The sequence below is a fragment of the Morchella sextelata genome (assembly GCF_020137385.1).
Source record: "Morchella sextelata strain SCLS chromosome Unknown scls_15, whole genome shotgun sequence".
NCBI classification, from domain to species: domain Eukaryota; kingdom Fungi; phylum Ascomycota; class Pezizomycetes; order Pezizales; family Morchellaceae; genus Morchella; species Morchella sextelata.
In genome coordinates, this window is record NW_025408630.1 from 1,052,239 (window position 1) to 1,073,430 (window position 21,192).

The 21,192-nt window shown below is 49.3% G+C and overlaps 4 protein-coding genes across 4 annotated transcripts; 1 reads left to right on the forward strand and 3 right to left on the reverse strand.

Annotated features, from left to right (window-relative positions):
- Window positions 1-1,531: 1,531 nt before the first annotated feature.
- H6S33_003570 (uncharacterized protein) lies at window positions 1,532-4,339 on the reverse strand (the record flags this gene model as incomplete). Its single annotated transcript, XM_044834926.1, has 1 exon — window positions 1,532-4,339. The coding sequence occupies one exon, from the start codon at window positions 4,337-4,339 to the stop codon at window positions 1,532-1,534; it is 2,808 nt and encodes a 935-aa protein (XP_044691931.1).
- A 77-nt stretch (window positions 4,340-4,416) lies between these two features.
- Window positions 4,417-6,468, reverse strand: H6S33_003571 (uncharacterized protein; the record flags this gene model as incomplete). Its single annotated transcript, XM_044834927.1, has 1 exon — window positions 4,417-6,468. One exon carries the CDS (start codon window positions 6,466-6,468, stop codon window positions 4,417-4,419), a length of 2,052 nt encoding a protein of 683 aa, XP_044691932.1.
- Window positions 6,469-7,462: 994 nt separating this feature from the next.
- Window positions 7,463-7,852, reverse strand: H6S33_003572 (uncharacterized protein; the record flags this gene model as incomplete). The annotated part of the gene is made up of 1 exon (XM_044834928.1): window positions 7,463-7,852. The coding sequence occupies one exon, from the start codon at window positions 7,850-7,852 to the stop codon at window positions 7,463-7,465; it is 390 nt and encodes a 129-aa protein (XP_044691933.1).
- Window positions 7,853-11,187: 3,335 nt separating this feature from the next.
- Window positions 11,188-12,365, forward strand: H6S33_003573 (uncharacterized protein; the record flags this gene model as incomplete). Its single annotated transcript, XM_044834930.1, has 3 exons — window positions 11,188-11,339; window positions 11,394-11,869; window positions 11,927-12,365. Coding segments are annotated over 3 exons (1,067 nt in total), but the record flags the coding sequence as incomplete, so codon positions are not given.
- Window positions 12,366-21,192: the final 8,827 nt, after the last annotated feature.

Sequence of the window (21,192 nt, forward strand, 5' to 3'; positions counted from 1 at the left end):
GAAGAGGTCGATAAGGAAGGAGAGGTTCTGTATGAAGTGGAAAGTATTGTGGGGAGCCGGAAGAGCAGAAGAGGATTAGTGGAATACCTGGTGAAATGGCGGGGCTATTCGATGAGCGACTGCACGTACCAAGTCCTGGATGCTATGGATGAGGAGGTACGTGACTTAGTCTGCGACTTTCATCGAAGGAACCCCAAGGCCGTGAAGGACCAACGCCTGAGACTATAGAGGTACCCTACGGGGCTAAGTCCTTCCCCTCCACAGACACCGCGGGTGATATGTGGAGCAGGTTTTGTGGAACCATAGTCTGTCAGAAGATGTCCCGAGACGTGACACCCTGGAAGGGGGGTAAGCTGTTACGGGCATGTCAAGTATTTACGGAAGTGAGAGAAAAGGCCAGTAGATACTCCAATACCCTCTGTACGCTAATGTCATCTCTGGACCGCACTCGCGGAGTGTGGTGCGACCAATATACGATCAAAACACGGAGTCATAAAAAACACGTTTTCGACCCCAATAATAACCCCCGGAGCGTCAAACCGCCGGAGGGGAGTGTTGTGGTACCGGTGGATATATGAGGGACAGCTGGAATCAATCGGATCGAAGATCGGACCGCTCGGAGCGAATCGGCGCAAGCTGCCAGCCGACCGACTACCTATCGGCGGTACCTGTGGGCATGAGAGGACTCTGCTATGTGGGAAAGCGATGTGGGAAGAGGCCTGAGTAGGTAGCCTTGCCGTCCGAGACCTCCGAATAGCCGACGCTGACGATTATCCACCAGACGGGCGATGGGGAAGAAATATCGACAGGGAAACGTGCATTAGAGTGGATAAAAAGGTTGAGGGGTTTTAGCGGCTTTAGGAGTTTGGGTTACGGACTTAGGAGTTAAATGTTCTTGGTTGTTTTTCAGGGTCTCGGGCATGCCCCGAGTGTATTCTGTATTATTAGTAGATTGGGTCCTCGAGACATAAGCGAGGGATATAAATACTGTGTCATTCACTGACTAGCCAAATGTAACGGGGACTGTGGGCGTAGGAACTATGAAGCCAAGGAATACAACCGAGGCGAAGACGTGGGCGTAGGAGGTTCGTGGGCTATGGACTATGGGGCCGAGGTATGCTACCAAGGCGGGATCGTGGACTATGGACTATGGGGCCGAAGGGTAGACCTAAGGCAAGAACGGAGACTGTGGACTATGGACTATGGATGGTTGTACCTGGTCTAGTATACCGGGTAAACCCTATGACGTAGCGCGAACCAAATAGTATTCGTAACTGTAAAGTACAGAGGTTACATAAAGAGGAAAGGAAAAGAAAGAGAAACAAGAAATCACGAGACAACGCCCCCCTTATATATCCATGCCCTATCCCAATGCTGACTCATACTCTCGCGTAACAGAAACAGAAAGAACATAATAGAAACCCGCTTCGCTAAACCCAACCACACTGCATAACCCTTCCTCTTCATACCCTAACACCTCGCATAACCAAACCACATGGCTGCCGTTACAGACCACTCCCCCCTCTAGGGCCTACCTCCTGGTAGGCTTAGGCTTCCGTGGATATCGTTTGTGAAATCGTTTGACAATATCGGGCGAATGTTCGACATCCGACAATGGCTGCCACGAAGCTTCGTCATAACCGGCATACTTAACCAAGTATTCAAATCTTCCCCGACGATCCCTGGAATCCAAAATATCCTCGACTTCCCACTCCTCCTGTCCTTCAACTTCGACCGGCGGTGGTGGTAACTGTTGTTGTCCTGGTAAAGGATCGTTTGCTGTAGACGACAATAAAGAGACATGGAATACGGGATGAACTTTCATGGAACGAGGGAGTTCCAACTCATAGGCATAAGGACTAACGATCCGCTTCACGATATATGGTCCAATGCGTTTCCAATCAAGTTTCTTCGATGGTCGTTTGGTGAGGACATGGCGTGTTGATAAGAAAACTCGATCTCCTACTCGATAGTGAGGTGCTGGAGTTCGACGTATATTGGCGGACTCTTCTTGAATCCTTTGCGCTCGAAATAATTCATCCTTTAGAAAATCCAATATATTCTTCATCTCCCTTGCAATACTATTGGCCTGATCCTCCGCTGTCGTCCTACCATGTTCCAAAGGACCAAAAGTCATTCTTGGATTCCTCCCTGAGTTGGCGTAAAATGGAGAGATTCTCGTTGTTTCAGAAGCATGGTTATTTGTTGCAAACTCGGCTATTGGCAACCATCGAACCCAGTCGTCCTGTTGATAAGAAACATAACTTCGAAGGTATTGTTCCATCACAGCATTGATTCTTTCCGTTTGTCCATCCGTCTGAGGGTGAAACGCTGTAGAGAATTTTGGCGATATTTCCAAACGATCGCAAAGGGACCTCCAGAATTCCGCAACAAATTGTGTTCCTCGATCAGATACCATAGTTTCAGGGAGTCCATGTAATTTCCAAATAATCTTAAAGTCAAATTCCGCCAAAGACTCAGCCCACCTTGCCTGTCGTCGGTTAAGAACCTTGGTTGTTGAAAAATATTCCAAGTTCTTGTGATCCGTATAGACGAGAACCGTTCGGCTAGGTCCTTCGAGGTAGTGACGCCATTGCTTGAAGGCTGACACAATTCCTAGCATCTCCTTATCCCACACGTCGTAGTTGAGTTCCGCTGGGTTAAGCTTTCGAGAATAAAAGGCAACAGGGTGAGTCTTTCCGTCAATAACCTGGGATAAAATTGCGGCGATAGCAAAATCACTTGCGTCCGTTTCCACGATAGTCTGGCGATCTGGAGAGAAATGTACCAAGATCGGTGCAGACGTAAACAGGGTTTTGAGTTTTTCGAAGGCTGCTTGGGCCGTCATAGACCAGACAAAGTTCTTAGCATCACCCCTGAGACAATCGGTAATGGGTTTACAGACCCCGGAGAAATTGTGGATAAACCTTCTATAGAAGTTGGCAAAGCCCATGAAGATCTGTACTTCCTTAACGCTACGCGGGGCTTGCCAATTCGTAACAGACATAACCTTATCCAGTGCCATGGTGACGCCTGCTGGGGCAAGGATGTATCCGAGGAACTCGATTTCAGTGAGCTCGAAGAACGATTTCTTCGGGTTGGCGACCAGATTGTATTCTTGTAGCCTACTAAGGACTTTGCCGACCAACTCCCTGTGCTCTTCTCGAGACTTGCTATATATTAGGATATCATCAAGGTATACTACTACACCTTGATCCAAGAATTCCCTCAGCGCATCATTCATCATGTTCTGGAAGGTCGCCGGCGCATTTGCCAGCCCAAAAGGCATAACGAGGTACTCAAAATGCCCGTACCGCGTACGGAATGCTGTCTTCCACTCGTCGCCGTCTTTGATCCTGATGAGGTTGTAACCTTCCTTCAGGTCAATCTTTGAGAAGATAACCGCGCCTGCCACTCGATCTCGTAGTTCGTCCATAAGTGGTAACGGATACCTGTTCTTAATGGATACTCGGTTAAGTCCACGGTAGTCAACGCAAAGTCGCAGACTACCGTCCTTCTTCTTCACAAATAGGATTGGGGCTCCTGCCGGGGATTTGCTCGGCCTAATCTTTCCCAATCGCAACATTTTGTCCAGGTACTCCCGAAGCACCTTCAGTTCGACTTCGGATAGGGAGTAAACGGGTCCCCATGGTGGCTGCTTCCCTGGTTCGAGATCTATCGCATGGTCATAGGATCGATGCGGTGGTAATTTGTCTGCTTCTGACGGTAGGAAGACTTTAAGGAACCCATGGAGCCAAGAGGGAAGAGTTTCACGGAGGTTAACCGATTCATCTTCCAAGAGACAGATGCTACCGATGAATTGGGCCTCCGGATCGTCCAGTACACCCTCGTCCATTTCTATTTGAGGTTCCTTGTCAGTGAAGCAACGACTCTTGCAGTTCTCACCGTCGTAGGACACTTCCCCATTTGACCCTATAACCGGCTTGTGTTCTTTCAACCACCAGTTCGGTAGTATTGCGTCGATGCTACGTGGGAGAGGGGCGATCTCGAATGACAACTGTGTTTGATGCCCCCTTGACATTATAATTAATGGTTGTGTAAAGGCGTGTCCCGTGCCCTTCATAACTTCTCCCGTAAATCCAAATACCCGGGCCGGGACGTCTCGTTTCACCTTCGGGACCTCAAAACTATCAACAAAAACAGCAGACAAAACAGGACCAGTTGCACCAGTATCCAACAACACCTTACAAGGTAAACATTTTCCCGCAAAACAAAGGAACTGATTAACGATAGGTCGAGGGCCGTGAATAGGTTCCTCCAAAATCTTCTGTTTTTTCTCCGGCTGGGACGCTCTCCCTTCCTGCCTTTTTCTTTTCATATTTTTTTTGTTGTTTTCCGTCAGTGATAACATAGCAATCTGGGGATACTCCTGACCTGACTCATCAGAGTCCCCTTCTAAAAATCCTCGTCGAAATCCATCTCAGATTCCGATCCGCGTTCTCGCACAAACGCTTGCCCACTGGTATACTCCGCAGCAGCCGTCGCAACCGGCTTCCTAGCACGGTGCCTCATTCGCTTTCTCTGAGGTTGGGGTTCCGGTGGTTCCATATCGTGGTCGCCATCGTCATCGCGGGTACGCTTTCGGGAGAAAGAGGAGATAGATGCACTGCTGTTAGCATCTGAACGACACCACTTCCAAAGATGACCCTTTCGGCCACATCGCACACAGGCTCCATCGGTCTTTCGCTGTTCTCGGACCGGCTGTGGAACTCCTTTGGTGGCTTCGTCGTAGTCGTGGTATATTGGCTTATTCCCCGACTTGTTCTTGCTGGTGCTTTTCTTATCTTGCCCTTTTTCTTTCTCCTCAGCCTGAGCCCTCCCCTTGATCTTAAACCCCTTCTCCTTTTGCCGCGAGTTCCCACCATTATTCGTCTCCCTTCCTCTCGACTCCGCTTTCCCCAACATCTTCATCTGCTCTTGATAGGCCTCATGAGCCTTACCGGCTCGTTCCAACTGTTGGATGTACTCGGAGTCGTCATCGGTCGGATCGAAGCGTGAGTGGCGCTCCCGGATTTCATTTGGTAGTCCTTGGAGCAAGGCGGCGCGATAGGATGCTCCTTTCATCTGAGCATGCTGGTTCATGATCTCCATTCTTGTCAGGTAGTCCCCGATGTTAGCAGAGTACTTAAACTGCTGCATTTTCATCGCGTTCTCCATAGCCTCCTGAGTGCTTAGGAAGCGTTTCCTGATCTCCTGACGAAACCGAGTCCAAGTAGCGTAGTCGGCAGCTGCCGGACCTAGCATCTTGGTCTCGATATACTCCATAAACCATTCCTTTGCCAACCCACACGTATACGTTCCAGCGAACAGCACCTTGTTTCTGTCCGTTCGGAACTTCTTGGGCTTCTGCTCGAAGTAGATCTCGCACTCCATGAGCCAATGCCGCAGGTTGTGCTTCCGGGCATTATCGAACTCAAAGGGTATTTTGGCGAGCGAATCTACCATATCGTCGTCTTCAGGCGGCGCCGAATTCCGGTTCCCGCCTCGGTTTATTCTCCAATTCTTCCGACCATGCGACCATTCGCTGTTATCGTCGTCATCGTCGTCGGAAGGTTCTGGATCTCCCCCAAGGTTTCCTCTTGGTGGGTTTCGAGGAGGTTGATTTCCTCCATTTCCGCCGACTGGGGCAGCTCCTACCGGTCTCCTGCCACTATTTCCCTGCACTGGGCCGGCGTCCTCCGGTCGTCTACCTCTATTTCTTTCTACTGGGCCAGCTCCTTCTGGTTGCTTGCCGTTCCCTGAGGTTTGGGGGCCAGCATTTTCGGGGTTCTTGCCATTGCCAACAGAAACCGCTTGGGGTGCATTAGGATCTAAGGGAGCACTAGCCACGGAGGGTACTACCGACAAACGTTGTCGTATTCGTTCCTCCATCTCGGCTATCCGTTGGTTTCTTGCTTCATCGGATTGCTTAATTTGTACCAACAGCTCTCGTTGTTCCCTTTTCTCCTGTTCTCGCTCTTCCCTCATCATCCTCAACTGTCGCTCCGCCTCCTGTAACTGGTTCTGGGTATTCAGATGATTACGATCCAGAACCTCATGGTCGGCGGCTCGTGCGGCTTCTTGTATTCGTTGAACATTTGCGACGAGCTCGAAGAGCGATTCGAGATGTTGCTTTGTTGCAATGGCTTCTGATCGTACCTTTTTATCCAGGGTCTGCCCGCCCCCTTGCACTTTTTCCTGAAGGTTTTGTAGCTCCTGCCACATTGCCTGTCCTGCTGTACCAAGATACCTCATTTGTGCCGCATGGGTATCCAAAAACTCCTGCATATACCTCGTAAACTGGGCTTGAGTAGAGCGTTTACTCGATTGCCTAGTGTGTGTAGAGGGTCCTCCCTGGAGTAGGGGATCTGGGCTAGCAGCCCTTGATATTACCATAGAATCTTCCCCTCCGGCCTCCTCAGTTGCGGCCGAGGTATCTATGAAATAATTATCCCTTCGGGCAGTCATTGTAATAGAGGATAACGATAATAGTTCTTTTCTTTGAGGTGACTTCGTTACTCCAAGTGAACTTGTGAGTAACAATATACTGTGAGGGATGCGTACCAGACCACAAGAGTACACTACGCAGAGCTCAGAGTTCGGCTAACAGCTACAAAGGTAGAAGTCTCCAAGGTCTCTTCAGTCAACGTCGAGTATGAATCTCCTTGATCCGATACGGGCCCCGCGAGCTACGTTATCAACAAAGATTCACTAGAGTTAGCGTTTGATGTTCGACCGTCTTCGACGTAGTAGTTCAGGTAGAGTTCGAAGTCACGATAGAATAAAGTATTTCCAAAAGTATAGTCAAATAAAGTTGTAACTCGCGTATCAACGATTTATATTGTTAAGACTCTGATTTCGCCGATGATGGTTTGGCTAGTCAGTGAATGACACAGTATTTATATCCCTCGCTTATGTCTCGAGGACCCAGTCTACTAATAATACAGAATACACTCGGGGCATGCCCGAGACCCTGAAAAACAACCAAGAACATTTAACTCCTAAATCCGTAACCCAAACTCCTAAACCTGCAGAAACCCCTCAACCTATTTACCCATTCTAATGCACGTTTCCCTGTCGATGTTTTTTTCTCCATCGGCCGTTCAGGCCTCTTCCCACATCGCTTTCCCACATAGCAGAGTCCTCTCATGCCCACAGGTACCGCCGATAGGTACTCGGCCGGGTGGCAGCTTGCGCCGATTCGCTCCGAGCGGTCCGATCTTCGATCCGATTGATTCCAGCTGTCCCTCATATATCCACTGGTACCAAAACACTCCCCTCCGGCGGTTTGACGCTCCGGGGGTTATTATTGGGGTCGAAAACGTGTTCTTTTAACTAGGAAAACCGCAACTCCGCATTTGGTCGCATATTGATCGCACCGTACCTCGTAGGTGCGAACCGGAGTTGATAGTGGTGTTGCCATTAGTATTAAAGGGTATAGGGGTATCTACTAGCCTTTCTCTCACTCCCGTAAATGCTTGGCATGCCCGTAACACTCCCATCGGAGTGTCTCTTTATGATCTCCCATAGTCATACGGACCGGGTGAGTGTAACACTCGCCTCCTCCCATCATGACATCTCCTTGAGCATCAAACATTGTTAGAGGTTGATCCCGCCGCACTAAGGGAATTCCATGTTTCCTGACAAAACTCTGATTGAGGATAGCTCCTGTACAACCGGTGTCGAACAGGAAAGACCCTTGGGCGCCTTCATCCTTTCCTTTGACCGTCCATGACAGTCTTGCCTTCAGTATAGGTCTTTTTCCATGTACTGGTAAGGAGGGAAGCCTCTGTTCCAACTTTCTCTGCTTAACAGCGGTTTCCGGACTTGGTTCTCTTTGTCTTTTCAACATAGCTAATAGCTTCGGGCACTACTAAGATCAGGGATCCTTTGGTTCTATTCCCAAGCGATAATATAGCAGATGTATTGTGTAGTAGTCTTTTTAACAGCGGTTTGGAAGTGTCTTGGTAGCAAATATAACTTTGGTAGAGCACTGACAGACCAGCTGTTTCGGGTCTTAAACCCATCCTCAGAGTGCTTGGAGCAATCAAATAGGCGGAAACACAATCATAATTTATTCAAGAAAAGCATAGAACCCGAAAACCCATATGAAAGAAAACTAGTAAACATAGACTAAAACAGACACTTTTTCTACCAGATGATTTCATTGTCCGAGTCTTGCTCAGGCTGAAAAACAAAATCTTCTGTAACCTGCGGGAGTACAACAAGTGGATCTTCTGCTACTACAGCAGCCACTTTAGCCTTCTTCTGAGAGTTGGACTTGCCATTCCCTCTTTTCCGCTTTTGTACTCTTACTGCTGCCACTCGGACAACAGTAGGTTCCTTGGACCAACAATCGGTCCATTTGTGTCTGGACTTGCCGCACTATTGCACAAGTCAGTCTATGCACTCTACCAATAGGGAGTACCGGAAGGTCATACCTTCAAACATACTTCTGCTTTCCTTCTTTCTTCTAGAATATCCCCCGGGATACCCTTCAGTTCCACCGCTTTGTCTTTAGGTCCTGGAGTCTTCTGAGGTCCGGAGGAGCTCGCAGCTTCTCTTTTCCTCTTAGGCTGCTGGTCCTTCTGAGCGGGAGGATCTTTCTTGGTCCGAGGGTGCGCTTTCTCAGCTGCCATCCCTTGGTACCTCTCATGGGTATGCCCTAACTCTCTTAGAGCAGCTATCCGCTCCATCAAGGACTTTGGCTTGGGGTTGAAAAGAGCCCAACTCATGCCTAGGTCCGGGAGGAGGGAGTTATGGATCTTATCATCCACCAACTGACCCTCATAGCCAGTCTTCCACATCAGCTGAATGATAGTATTCAGGAAGAGGTCTATTCCTCCTCGAGCTGTGTGAGCGAGGGTATTCCATTGGGCTACAGCATCATCTCTAGAGATGGCTTCACCGAAGGCAGCTCTAAAAGCATCCACAAAGGAATCCCAGCGCTTCCATCTCTGATCCAACTGCACCGGCATCCCAGCAAGGCGGTTGGCGGAGGCTTGATCAATTGAATTGTGGTATGCCTCATACCATCGGATCGCTGCCTCACCTTCCATCAAGTTGCCTGCATATCGGATCTTAACCTCCTCAGAGGTAAAGGATAGGCTCTCAATGGAGAAGACATTCTCACATTGCCGGATAAAGGTCTCCACTTGCTCCGCCTTGCCCTGGAACTTGGAAGGTGGTGGTGCCTTTGGTTCTCGAGCCCTGGTGGAAGTAGAAGGGTGGGAGGTGGTCGGAGGTTGATACTGCTGGGACATCATTGCCAACAGATTCTTCTGTTGCTTCTCCAACTTCTTCTTAAGGTATCTCCGCCAATTTCTTCTGTTACCACCTTCTGGTTCCGAGTCTGAGCTGTCAGAGTTATCCGAATCTCCTGGAGCGGGAGCACGGGCTGCTGGAGGTGGAGGGTTCTGATTTCCGCCACTTCCTCCCTGTGCCTGAGCTGGAGGATTCTGATCTCCGCCACTTCCTCCCTGTGCCTGAGCTGGAGGGGGAGCGGTGGCCGCAGCAGAAGGGGCCACAGGTGCTACTGGTGCCGGGTTGCTGGCCAGTGGTGAGGTTGCTGCTGGTTGAGCAGCCCCAGACATGGTAAACCTTCCTGGGTTCCTGGCTAGCGGACTAGGAGGTCCTCGGCCTGCACCTGAGAAGAACTCTCCTTCATAGTCAAAGGATCGGTCGGCTCCTCCAAGGAGTGGATGTGTTCCACCGAAGCGGCTAGGTGGTAAGGGTGAAGCCCCCACCGCTGGCTGCACAATAGGGATAACTCTCCTAGTGGATCGGACCGGAAATGCTGCAAAGGGGCTGGTCTTCCGCTGCATTGTCCTGGTAGCTGCTCTGGAAGAGGACCTGGAGACTGAAAATGGTGCCGGAGTTGCTGGTCTACCCACCACCAACCTTCCTTCATCAAGAGCTCTCTGTATCTCGGCAACAAAGTCTGGTGGAGTGGCCGGATTGGTCCACTCAATCTCCATAGCATCAACATCGGCATTCAGTTCATCTCTTTCTGCATACCTCCGGAGCTCTTCCTGAACAGAGTTGACTTCCGACCTCATGTACTCTAGAGCTTCTGCCATCAGAGCATTCTGTGCTGCCTGGCGCTCTTGTACAATGAGCAGTGCCTGACTGCCTCGGTTCAACTGACTCTGCAGGCTGTGCTGGAGGTAGGTCTGAAGCTCTGTGAAGAACTGTTGTAAGGAAACCTCATCGGTATCCTGCCAGACAGGCTCACAGCCGGGAATGTAGGTCTGTAGAGCGGTCCTGGGCTTCTTGACAAGCTGTGTCTGCCCGGTGGCATCAAGCTGGAGGGGCACCGGCTGCCATTCAATCTGAAGGGGTGCATCTGGAGCCGAGAGGGCGGACATTTTGTATAGAGGAAGAATAATCTGAAGGTGACTTGAGCCTTAAAGATTATCTGTAACGGGGGTCCTTTCTAAGAGAAATAGATTTGTATAGAATAGAGACGGCCGTGCAAGATAGACAATCAGGTTGCAGATTATTCAAAGATACTATCGCTAGAACTCAATAATCTTTAAGGGCTCTGCTACCGATAAGAACTTGGTTTTTCTTTCTGATGAAGACTCGAGAGAACAGGACTGAAGGGCGAGAATGAGCCTGAGTACTTATACTTCAAAGGCCTCTGTCCTCTGCTCCTAACTCCTTTACTAAGTTCCGGTGGGCCTTCCCTCAGTACCGGAAAACAATACCACCGCTACCCCGCTTTTCTCTAAGCGTCAGCAGGTGTTTCCGATACCCAAGGCAACCACCCTTAGTCAAAGCCTTTGTGACACCTGCAGCCTTGGTTGCCACACAACCGAGGACCTGCATGGATGAGCTGCCGCTCAGGTGTAAGCTTAATCATTGCTGTAGAGTTTCCGCTTATTGTAGACTTCCCTAGCATAGTCCCTGCCCCTTCGGCGGGCTTACAATGCTCCGAGGATACAGTGGATCACCGGACAATCAGAGCTTCACTCTGGCCGATCTTCTAGACACTGGCGAGGCATAGACTCGTCAGTCATTGCTCCCATGAATAGATCCCCTTCCTAGCGCCCGGAATGTAGTTACTCTAACAGCTGGTAGCTAACCACGCTGCCGGTACTTGCATATCACCGTGCAACTGGCTTCTAACAATAACTCTCAGCATGTAACCGGGCCCTGTGTGTACTCATACACCAGACAGTTGAAATGGCTCCGTTACACCCCGAAAGGATCAAACGCCGATTCCTCAACAAAGGAAAGGAAACCGCCCCACCTGCCCAAGACCCAACGGCAGCACCCGTTCAAGAGTTACTTCCAATAGTCCAAGTGCCAGCTACCGCCCGATTGCAGGGATACAGGTCGCAGCCACACCCGTTCCCGAAGACGGCCAACACATGAAGAATAATGCCTAGGCCCCGAAACACCGCGCTCGCACACCAACTTAATTGTGCACGGAGCGAACTAATCATCAAGGCGGCGGTGGAGGAAGCGGAAACAGACTCTAGCATATTTTTCCTACTATTACAAGAACCATGGACCTCAACAGAGGGATACCCACCAGAATCAAATCTCTTTTACCTTTTTACAGCCAGCAACACCAATACAAAATGCGCAACATATGTCCGCAAACATGCCAACCTTAAACCAAAACACCACTATACATACGATAACTTTATAGTATCGATTACGGTAGAAATCCAGACCAAGAAAACCCAAATCCTAAACATATACTCCTCAGGGCGAAGTGGCCCCTTTGCCCAAATAGCAAACACAATCCAAACCCTCGATAATTGCCTAGTAATGGGAGACTTCAACTGCCACCATCAAATGTGGTATGGAGTAACCTCATATGAATACAGGAACAACATTCGAGCAGACCGCGCCAACGGTGCACGGCTAAAACAATGGATAACCTGACAGAAACTGACCCTCCTGAATAAACCAGGAGTCTATACGCACTTCCCTAGAGATAGAGGGAAAAGGCCCACAATCATCGACCTGACATTTGTAAAAGGCCCAGTACTTGACCACAACCTACGATGGAGCACTGAACCCTATGGAGTGGGCTCAGACCACGGGAAAACCTCTGTCCATCTACACTTGGAAAAACCACCCTTTGTACCAAGACGAATGTGGCAACAAACAGACTGGAAGCTATTGGATAACCACATATCAAATCTTTCCCTCCCTGCAGAAGCATGGGAAACCAAGGAACATACGGAACAAACTGTCGAATTCTTCCTAGAACTGGTCAAGTCAATAATCAATATAGTAACGCCACTCTCGAAGGAGGGGGTAAGAGCCAACTCCTGGTGGTCAGACGAAATGAAACAAATGAAGGCAAGGGTAAACTCGGCAGAGAGGAAGTGTTACGGGCATGCCAAGTATTTACGGGAGTGAGAGAAAGGCTAGTAGATACCCCAATACCCTCTGTACGCTAATATCAACTCTTGACCACACTCGCGGAGTGTGGTGCGACCAAATTACGACCAAAAACCCAGAGTCATAAAAAACACGTTTTCGACCCCAATAATAACCCCCGGAGCGTCAAACCGCCGGAGGGGAGTGTTTTGGTACCGGTGGATATATGAGGGACAGCTGGAATCAATCGGATCGAAGATCGGACCCCTCGGAGCGAATCGGCGCAAGCTGCCAGCCGACCGAGTACCTATCGGCGGTACCTGTGGGCATGAGAGGACTCTGCTATGTGGGAAAGCGATGTGGGAAGAGGCCTGAGTAGGTAGCCTTGCCGTCCGAGACCTCCGAATAGCCGACGCTGACGATTATCCACCAGACGGCCGATGGGGAAGAAACATCGACAGGGAAACGTGCATTAGAGTGGATAAAAAGGTTGAGGGGTTTTAGCGGCTTTAGGAGTTTGGGTTACGGACTTAGGAGTTAAATGTTCTTGGTTGTTTTTCAGGGTCTCGGGTAGGCCCCGAGTGTATTCTGTATTATTAGTAGACTGGGTCCTCGAGACATAAGCGAGGGATATAAATACTGTGTCATTCACTGACTAGCCAAACCATCATCGGCGAAATCAGAGTCTTAACAATATAAATCGTTGATACGCGAGTTACAACTTTATTTGAATATACTTTTGGAATTACTTTACTCTATCGTGACTTCGAACTCTACCTGAACTATTACGTCGAAGACGGTCGAATACTATACGCTAACTCTAGTGAATCTTTGTTGATAACGTAGCTCGCGGGGCCCGTATCGGATCAAGGAGAATCATACTCGACGTTGACTGAAGAGACCTTGGAGACTTCTACCTTTGTAGCTGTTAGCCGAACTCTGAGCTCTGCGTAGTGTACTCATGTGATCTGGTACGCATCCCTCACAGGAAGGCGAGAAATACGAGGAAACCCAACCACGTGGAGGAGCACCGGAAGGCATGCAGAGAATGGACAGTCATGATCCGGAAGGCAAAAGCGGACCAGCGGGAAAAGACGATGAATGAAGCGAAAGGTAGTGAGGTCTGGAGGATCCTAAATGCAGGAAGGAGAAGAGACACAATCATACCAACCATACAAGGTGAAGAAACGTTTGCGGGGAAATGCCAAGCTCCAAGAGCCCAACTCTTCCCCACAAAATGGACGTCCCCCGACCACCCCCCCCTAAACATTAGACCCCCCTCTTTTCATCTTCGCAACACTTTTGACATAGTCATCCCCGAAGAACTCAAAAAAGCAATTGACTCCTGCCCAGTGCACTCGGCGACCGGCCCGGATGGCATTCCCTATACCTTCATCAAAGCAATAATCAAGGCAAACACAACTCTGATCCAAGACATGTTCTCCGCTATGCTTCGGCACGGAGTACACCCAGCGGAATGGAAAATAGCAAAATGCATCCCGATCCCAAAACCCGGCAAAGCAAACTATCACGAAGCAAAAGCCTACCGGCCCATATCCCTTCTACAATGCTTCAGCAAAATCCTGGAGAAAATAGTGGCTCAGAGACTCTGCACCTCCGGGGAAATCTTAGGCATACTTACCGCGAATCAATTCGGGGGGAGACCAACCATCTCAGCAATCGACACCCTCTTAAGAACCCTAACACCAATACAACAAAACCTACTACTGAAAAACAGCACCGGAGTCACCCTGCGGGACAGACCAGTGATCCTAACCAACGATATCCAGGGAGCATTTAACTGTGTAGACCACCTACTCCTCGCAGAAATCATGCACCAGCAAAAATTCCCCACCTATCTGACAGAATGGTGCAAGGAATTCAACACCGGCTGTAACGGAGCCATTTCAACTGTCTGGTGTATGAGTACACACAGGGCCCGGTTACATGCTGAGAGTTATTGTTAGAAGCCAGTTGCACGGTGATATGCAAGTACCGGCAGTGTGGTTAGCTACCAGCTGTTAGAGTAACTACATTCCGGGCGCTAGGAAGGGGATCTATTCATGGGAGCAATGACTGACGAGTCTATGCCTCGCCAGTGACTAGAAGACCGGCCAGAGTGAAGCTCTGATTGCCCGGTGATCCTCTATATCCTCCGAGCATTGTAAGTCCGCTGAAGGGCAGGGACTATGCTAGGGAAGTCTACAATAAGCGAAAGCTTTACAGCAATGATTAAGCTTACACCTGAGCGGCAGCTCATTCATGCAGGTCCTCGGTTGTGTGGCAACCAAGACTGCAGGTGTTACAAAGGCTTTGACTAAGGGTGGTTGCCTTGGGTATCGGAAACACCTGCTAACGCCTAGAGAAAAGCGGGGTAGCGGTGGTATTGTTTCCGGTACTGAGGGAAGGCCCACCGGAACTTAGTAAAGGAGTTAGGAGCAGAGAACAGAGGCCTTCGGAGTATAAGTACTCAGGTTCATTCCCGCCCTTCAGTCCGAATTCTCTCCAGTCTTCATCAGAAAGAAAAACCAAGTTCTTATCGGTAGCAGAGCCCTTAAAGATTATTGAGTTCTAGCGATAGTATCTTTGAATAATCTGCAACCTGATTGTCTATCTTGCACGGCCGTCTCTATTCTACTTTAGTCTATACCTCTTAGAAAGGACCCCCGTTACAGATAATCTTTACGGCTCAAGTCACCTTCAGATTATTCTTCCTCTATACAAAATGTCCGCCCTCTCGGCTCCAGATGCACTCCTTCAGATTGAATGGCAGCCGGTGCCCCTCCAGCTGGATGCCACCGGGCAGACACAGCTTGTCAAAAAACCCAGGACCGCTCTACAGACCTACATTCCCGGCTGTGAGCCTGCCTGGCAGGATACCGACGAGATTTCCGTCCAACAGTTCTTCACAGAGCTCCAGACCTACCTCCAACACAGCCTGCAGAATCAGTTGACCCGGGGCAGTCAGGCCCTACTCATTGTACAAGAGCGCCAGGCAGCACAGAATGCTCTGATGGCAGAGGCTCTTGAGTACATGAGGAGGGAGGTCAACTCGGTTCAGGAAGAACTTCGGAAGTATATGGAGAGGGATGAGCTGAATGCCGATGCCATGGAGATTGAGTGGACAAACCCGGCTACTCCACCAGACTTTGTTGCCGAGATACAGAGAGCCCTTGATGAAGGAAGACTGGTGGTGGGTAGACCAGCAACTCCGGCACCAAATCCAGGCTCTAGGTCCTCGTCCAGGGCAGCCACCAGAACAATGCAGCGGAAGACCAGTCCCTTCGCAGCATTTCCGGTCCGATCCACTAGGAGAGTTATCCCTATTGTGCAGCCAGCGGTGGGGGCTTCACCCTTACCACCTAGCCGCTTCGGTGGAACACATCCACTCCTTGGAGGAGCCGACCGATCCTTTGACTATGAAGGAGAGTTCTTCTCAGGTGCAGGCCGAGGACCTCCCAGCCCGCTAGCCAGGAACCCAGGAAGGTTCACCATGTCTGGGGCCGCTCAACCAGCAGCAACCTCTCCACTGGCCAGCAACCCGGCACCAGTAGCACCTGTGGCCCCTTCTGCTGCGGCCGCTGCTCCCCCTCCAGCCAATGCGCAGGGTGGAAGCGGTGGGAACCAGAACCCTCCACCTCCTGCGGCCCGCGCTCCTGCTCCTGGAGATTCAGACAGTTCTGACAGCTCAGACTCGGAACCAGAAGGAGGTAACAGGAGAGAATGGCGGAGATACCTTAAGAAGAAGTTGGAGAAGCAACAGAAGAACCTGTTGGCAATGATGTCCCAGCAGTATCAACCTCCAGCTACCTCCCACCCTTCTACTTCCACCAGAGCCCGAGAACCAAAGGCACCACCACCATCAAAGTTCCAAGGCAAGGCGGAGCAAGTGGAAACCTTCATCCGGCAATGTGAGAATGTGTTCTCCATTGAGAGCCTGTCATTTACCTCTGAGGAGGTTAAGATCCGATATGCAGGCAACTTGATGGAAGGGGAGGCAGCGATCCGATGGTATGAGGCATACCACAATTCAATTGATCAAGCCTCCGCCAACCGCCTTGCTGGAGTACCGGTGCAGTTGGATCAGAGATGGAAGCACTGGGATTCCTTTGTGGATGCTTTTAGAGCTGCCTTCGGAGAAGCCATCTCCAGAGATGATGCTGTAGCCCAATGGAATACCCTCACCCACACAGCTCGAGGAGGAATAGACCTCTTCCTGAATACTATTATTCAGCTGATGTGGAAGACTGGCTATGAGGGTCAGTTGGTGGATGATAAGATCCATAACTCCCTCCTCCCGGACCTAGGCATGAGTTGGGCTCTTTTCAACCCCAAGCCAAAGTCCTTGATGGAGCGGATAGCTGCTCTAAGAGAGTTAGGGCATACCCATGAGAGGTACCAAGGGATGGCAGCTGAGAAAGCGCACCCTCGGACCAAGAAAGATCCTCCCGCTCAGAAGGACCAGCAGCCTAAGAGGAAAAGAGAAGCTGCGAGCTCCTCCGGACCTCAGAAGACTCCAGGACCTAAAGACAAAGCGGTGGAACTGAAGGGTATCCCGGGGGATATTCTAGAAGAAAGAAGGAAAGCAGAAGTATGTTTGAAGGTATGACCTTCCGGTACTCCCTATTGGTAGAGTGCATAGACTGACTTGTGCAATAGTGCGGCAAGTCCAGACACAAATGGACCGATTGTTGGTCCAAGGAACCTACTGTTGTCCGAGTGGCAGCAGTGAGAGTACAAAAGCGGAAAAGAGGGAATGGCAAGTCCAACTCTCAGAAGAAGGCTAAAGTGGCTGCTGTAGTAGCAGAAGATCCACTTGTTGTACTCCCGGAGGTTACAGAAGATTTTGTTTTTCAGCCTGAGCAAGACTCGGACAATGAAATCATCTGGTAGAAAAGTGTCTGTTTGGGTCTATGTTTACTAGTTTTCTTTTATATGGGTTTTGGTTTCTATGTTTCTTTTGAATAAATTATGATTGTGTTTCCGCCTATTTGATTGCTACAAGCACTCTGAGGATGGGTTTAAGACCCGAAACAGCTGGTCTGTCAGTGCTCTACCAAAGTTATATTTGCTACCAAGACACTTCCAAACCGCTGCTAAAAAGACTACTACACAATACATCTGCTATATTACCGCTTGGGAATATAACCAAAGGATCTCTGATCTTAGTAGTGCCCGAAGCTATTAGCTATGTTGAAAAGACAAAGAGAAACAAGTTCAGAACCCGCTGTTAAGCAAAGAAGGTTGGAACAGAGGCTTCCCTCCTTACCAGTACATGGAAAAAGACCTATACTGAAGGCAGGACTGTCATGGACGGTCAAAGGAAAGGATGAAGGCGCCCAAGGGTCTTTCCTGTTTGACACCGGTTGTACAGGAGCTATCCTCAACCAGAGTTTTGTCAGGAAACATGGAATTCCCTTAGTGCGGCGGGATCAACCTCTGACAATGTTTGATGCTCAAGGAGATGTCATGATGGGAGGAGGCGAGTATTACACTCACCCGGTCCGTATGACTATGGGAGATCATAAAGAGACACTCCGATGGGAGGTGGCCACACTGGAAGAAGGAATGACCGGTTACCTGCCAATTAGTTGGGCTAGGAAGCATAACCCGGACATTAATTGGGAACTCAACACCATGAGCTGGAGGAGTGACTACTGTAAGCAGAATTGTCTCCCAGCGGCCACCAAGATTGAACTGATCTCTCCATACCAAATGTTGGAAGAAGAAGAGACAGTCTATCAACTAGTTGGTTCAGTATGGCATGATGAGGACGGAGGTGATATTGCTGAGAAAATACACCACCTATACCGGGATTGGGCTGATGTGTTCAGTCAAGAGAAGATTGAGGAAATGCCGCCGCATTCCCATAATGATTTAAAGATCAAACTCTTGCCTGGGACCGCTCCCCCATTTGGCCCGCTGTACCCATGTTCCGCTCCAGAATTGAAGGCCCTCCGAGAGTACCTGGACAAAGAATTGTCTTCAGGAAAGATCTCTAGATCTAATAGCCCCGCTGCGGCGCCCATACTGTTTATTCCTAAGAAAGATGGGACATTGCGGATTTGTGTGGACTACAGAGGATTGAACAAGGTCACTGTCAAAGACAAGTACCCGCTGCCTATCATGAGTGAGCTCAGAGACAGGTTGTTCAAGGCCAAGATCTTCACAAAGATAGACCTGAAGAACGGCTTCAATCTGATCAGGATAGCTGAAGGTGATGAGTGGAAAACCGCTTTCAGAACTCGCTATGGACTGTATCAGTATAATGTGATGCCGTTTGGTCTTTGCAATGCTCCCTCCGCTTTCCAAGCCATGATCAATGATGTGCTGAAGGAACTACTGGATGAAGGAGTGGTTGTCTATATCGACGATATCCTCATCTACTCAGAGACTGAGAAAGAGCATGAGCTACTGGTCAAGAAGGTCTTACAGAAGCTAAGGGAAGCTAAGCTCTGTGCCTCGATCAGTAAGACATCCTTCCATGTCCGAGAAGTAGAGTACCTAGGCTATCACATCTCGGAAAAGGGAGTGTCTATGTCAGAAGACAAGGTGGAGGCAGTTAAGGAATGGCCAATCCCTGAGAATATCAAGGCAGTACAGGCATTCCTCGGATTTGCAAACTTCTATCGCCGCTTCATTGAAGGCTTCAGTAAGGTTTGCAAGCCATTAACTGACCTCCTGCAAAAAGATAAGAAATGGTATTGGACGGCAGTACATGAGCAGGCCTTTGAAGAACTCAAGAGGCTGTTCACAACTGCTCCAATCCTCCTTCATTTTGACCCTAGTAGGAGAACGGTGGTCGAGACAGATGCCAGTGATTTTGCCAAGGGAGCGGTGCTCTCTCAGTATGGGGATGATGGGAAGCTACATCCGGTGGCATTCTATTCTAAGAAGTTCTCCCCTGCTGAGATCAACTATGACATTCACGATAAGGAAATGGGAGCTATTGTAGCCTCTTTCCGGGAATGGGAACACATGCTCAAATCTTGTGAGCAAGAGATCACGGTTTTCACAGACCACAAGAACTTGGAGTACTTTAATTCTACCAAGGTTCTCACTAGGCGGCAAGCTAGATGGTCTGAAGACCTCGCAGGCTACAATTTTAAAGTTGTCTACAGACCGGGAGAAAAGAATGGCAAGACTGATGTGCTATCTAGGCGCTGGGATCACCGCCTTGGAGAGGGAGGTGAAACTCTGCAGCCGGAGCCACAGATCTTTTTTAGGCCAGGTCAATTGGTTTTGGATCCTGCAAAGCTAGCGGCTGTCAGGGTGAATCAATTGCAGAACACATTCTTGGAGCGTCTATATGCGGCCGCTAAAGAGGATAGTTTCTGGCAGGAACTGCACCGCTCCCTGGTTGAAAGGAAACCAAATTTGGATCAGAACTTGTCGGTTAAGAACGGTCTCATCTTCTACAAGAATAGATGGTACATCCCCAAAGACAAGAAGCTTCAGATGGAAATACTGTCCGATACCCATGACTCTAAGGTGGCTGGTCATTTTGGCCAATTTAAGACATTAGAGCGGGTGAAAAACAACTTCTTTTGGCCCAACATGGATAAGGATGTTGAGGAATATGTCCGGAGCTGTGACAGCTGCCAGAGGAATAAGACCTCAAGACACAAGAAGTTTGGTATGCTCCAACCGTTGGAGATACCCTATCGGCCATGGACTTCCATCTCTATGGACTTTATTGTGGGATTACCGGAATCTAGTGGGTTTACAAAGATCTGGGTAATAGTGGACCGCTTTTCGAAAATGGCACACTACATCCCTCTTCCTACCCTCAATAAAACGGAAGATTTGGCTAAGTTGTTCTTAAAGGAAGTTTGGAGACTCCATGGTTTACCTGATGACATAGTCTCGGACAGAGATAGCAGGTTCATCTCTCACTTTTGGCAATCTCTCATGAGTCTCCTCAATGTGAAGCTGAAGATGTCCACATCTTTCCACCCCCAAACGGACGGTCAAACAGAAAGAGTTAATCAGACCCTGGAACATTACTTGCGGAGTTATTGTTCATATCAACAGGATGACTGGGCAGAACTCTTGCCTTTGGCAGAGTATGCTTATAACTCGGCGGTCTCTGAGTCTACCAAAGTATCGGCTTTTTATGCCAACTATGGATATGAACCCAGGACCAACTGGCCGGCCCCAAGGGAAGGAGTAGAATGGAACAATCCAGCAAGCGAGGTTATGATATCTCAATGGGAATCTATCTGGCAGGCTATGAACGCCAGCTTGGGTAAAGCTAGATTAAGGATGGCCCGGTGGTATGATGCTCATGCCCTGGCACCACCTGAAATCAAGCCCGGAGATGAAGTTATGTTGGACCGACGCAATGTGCAAACAAAGCGGCCTTTGGGAAAACTGGATCAGAAGAAGATGGGACCCTTTAAGGTCTTAGAAGCTATTGGTACCCGTGCCTACAAGCTCTCTCTTCCCCCCCAGATGGGAATCCACCCGGTCTTTCATGTCTCTCTCCTAGAACCCTACAGAGCACCGGTAGATCCTGAGAGAAGAGTTCCCCCACCGGAACCCGAAGAGGTTGAGGGAGAACAGAACTGGGTTGTCCGAGAGGTAGCTGATAGCCGGGTCAATAAGAAGAGAAGACGAGTGGAATACCTAGTGCTGTGGGAAGGTTATGAAAACGAGGATGCTACATGGGAACCTTGGGAGCATCTCAAGAAGAGTGCTGAAGAAGCCCTTCGGGATTTCCATATGAGGTATCCTAAGAAACCCAAAGACAAGCGGATTGTTGGGGTGTAGACTATTTTCCTTTCGGGTTTTCATTTTCCTTGCATATCACGAAGTTTCTTGTCATATAGAACGAATGGTAATAGAATG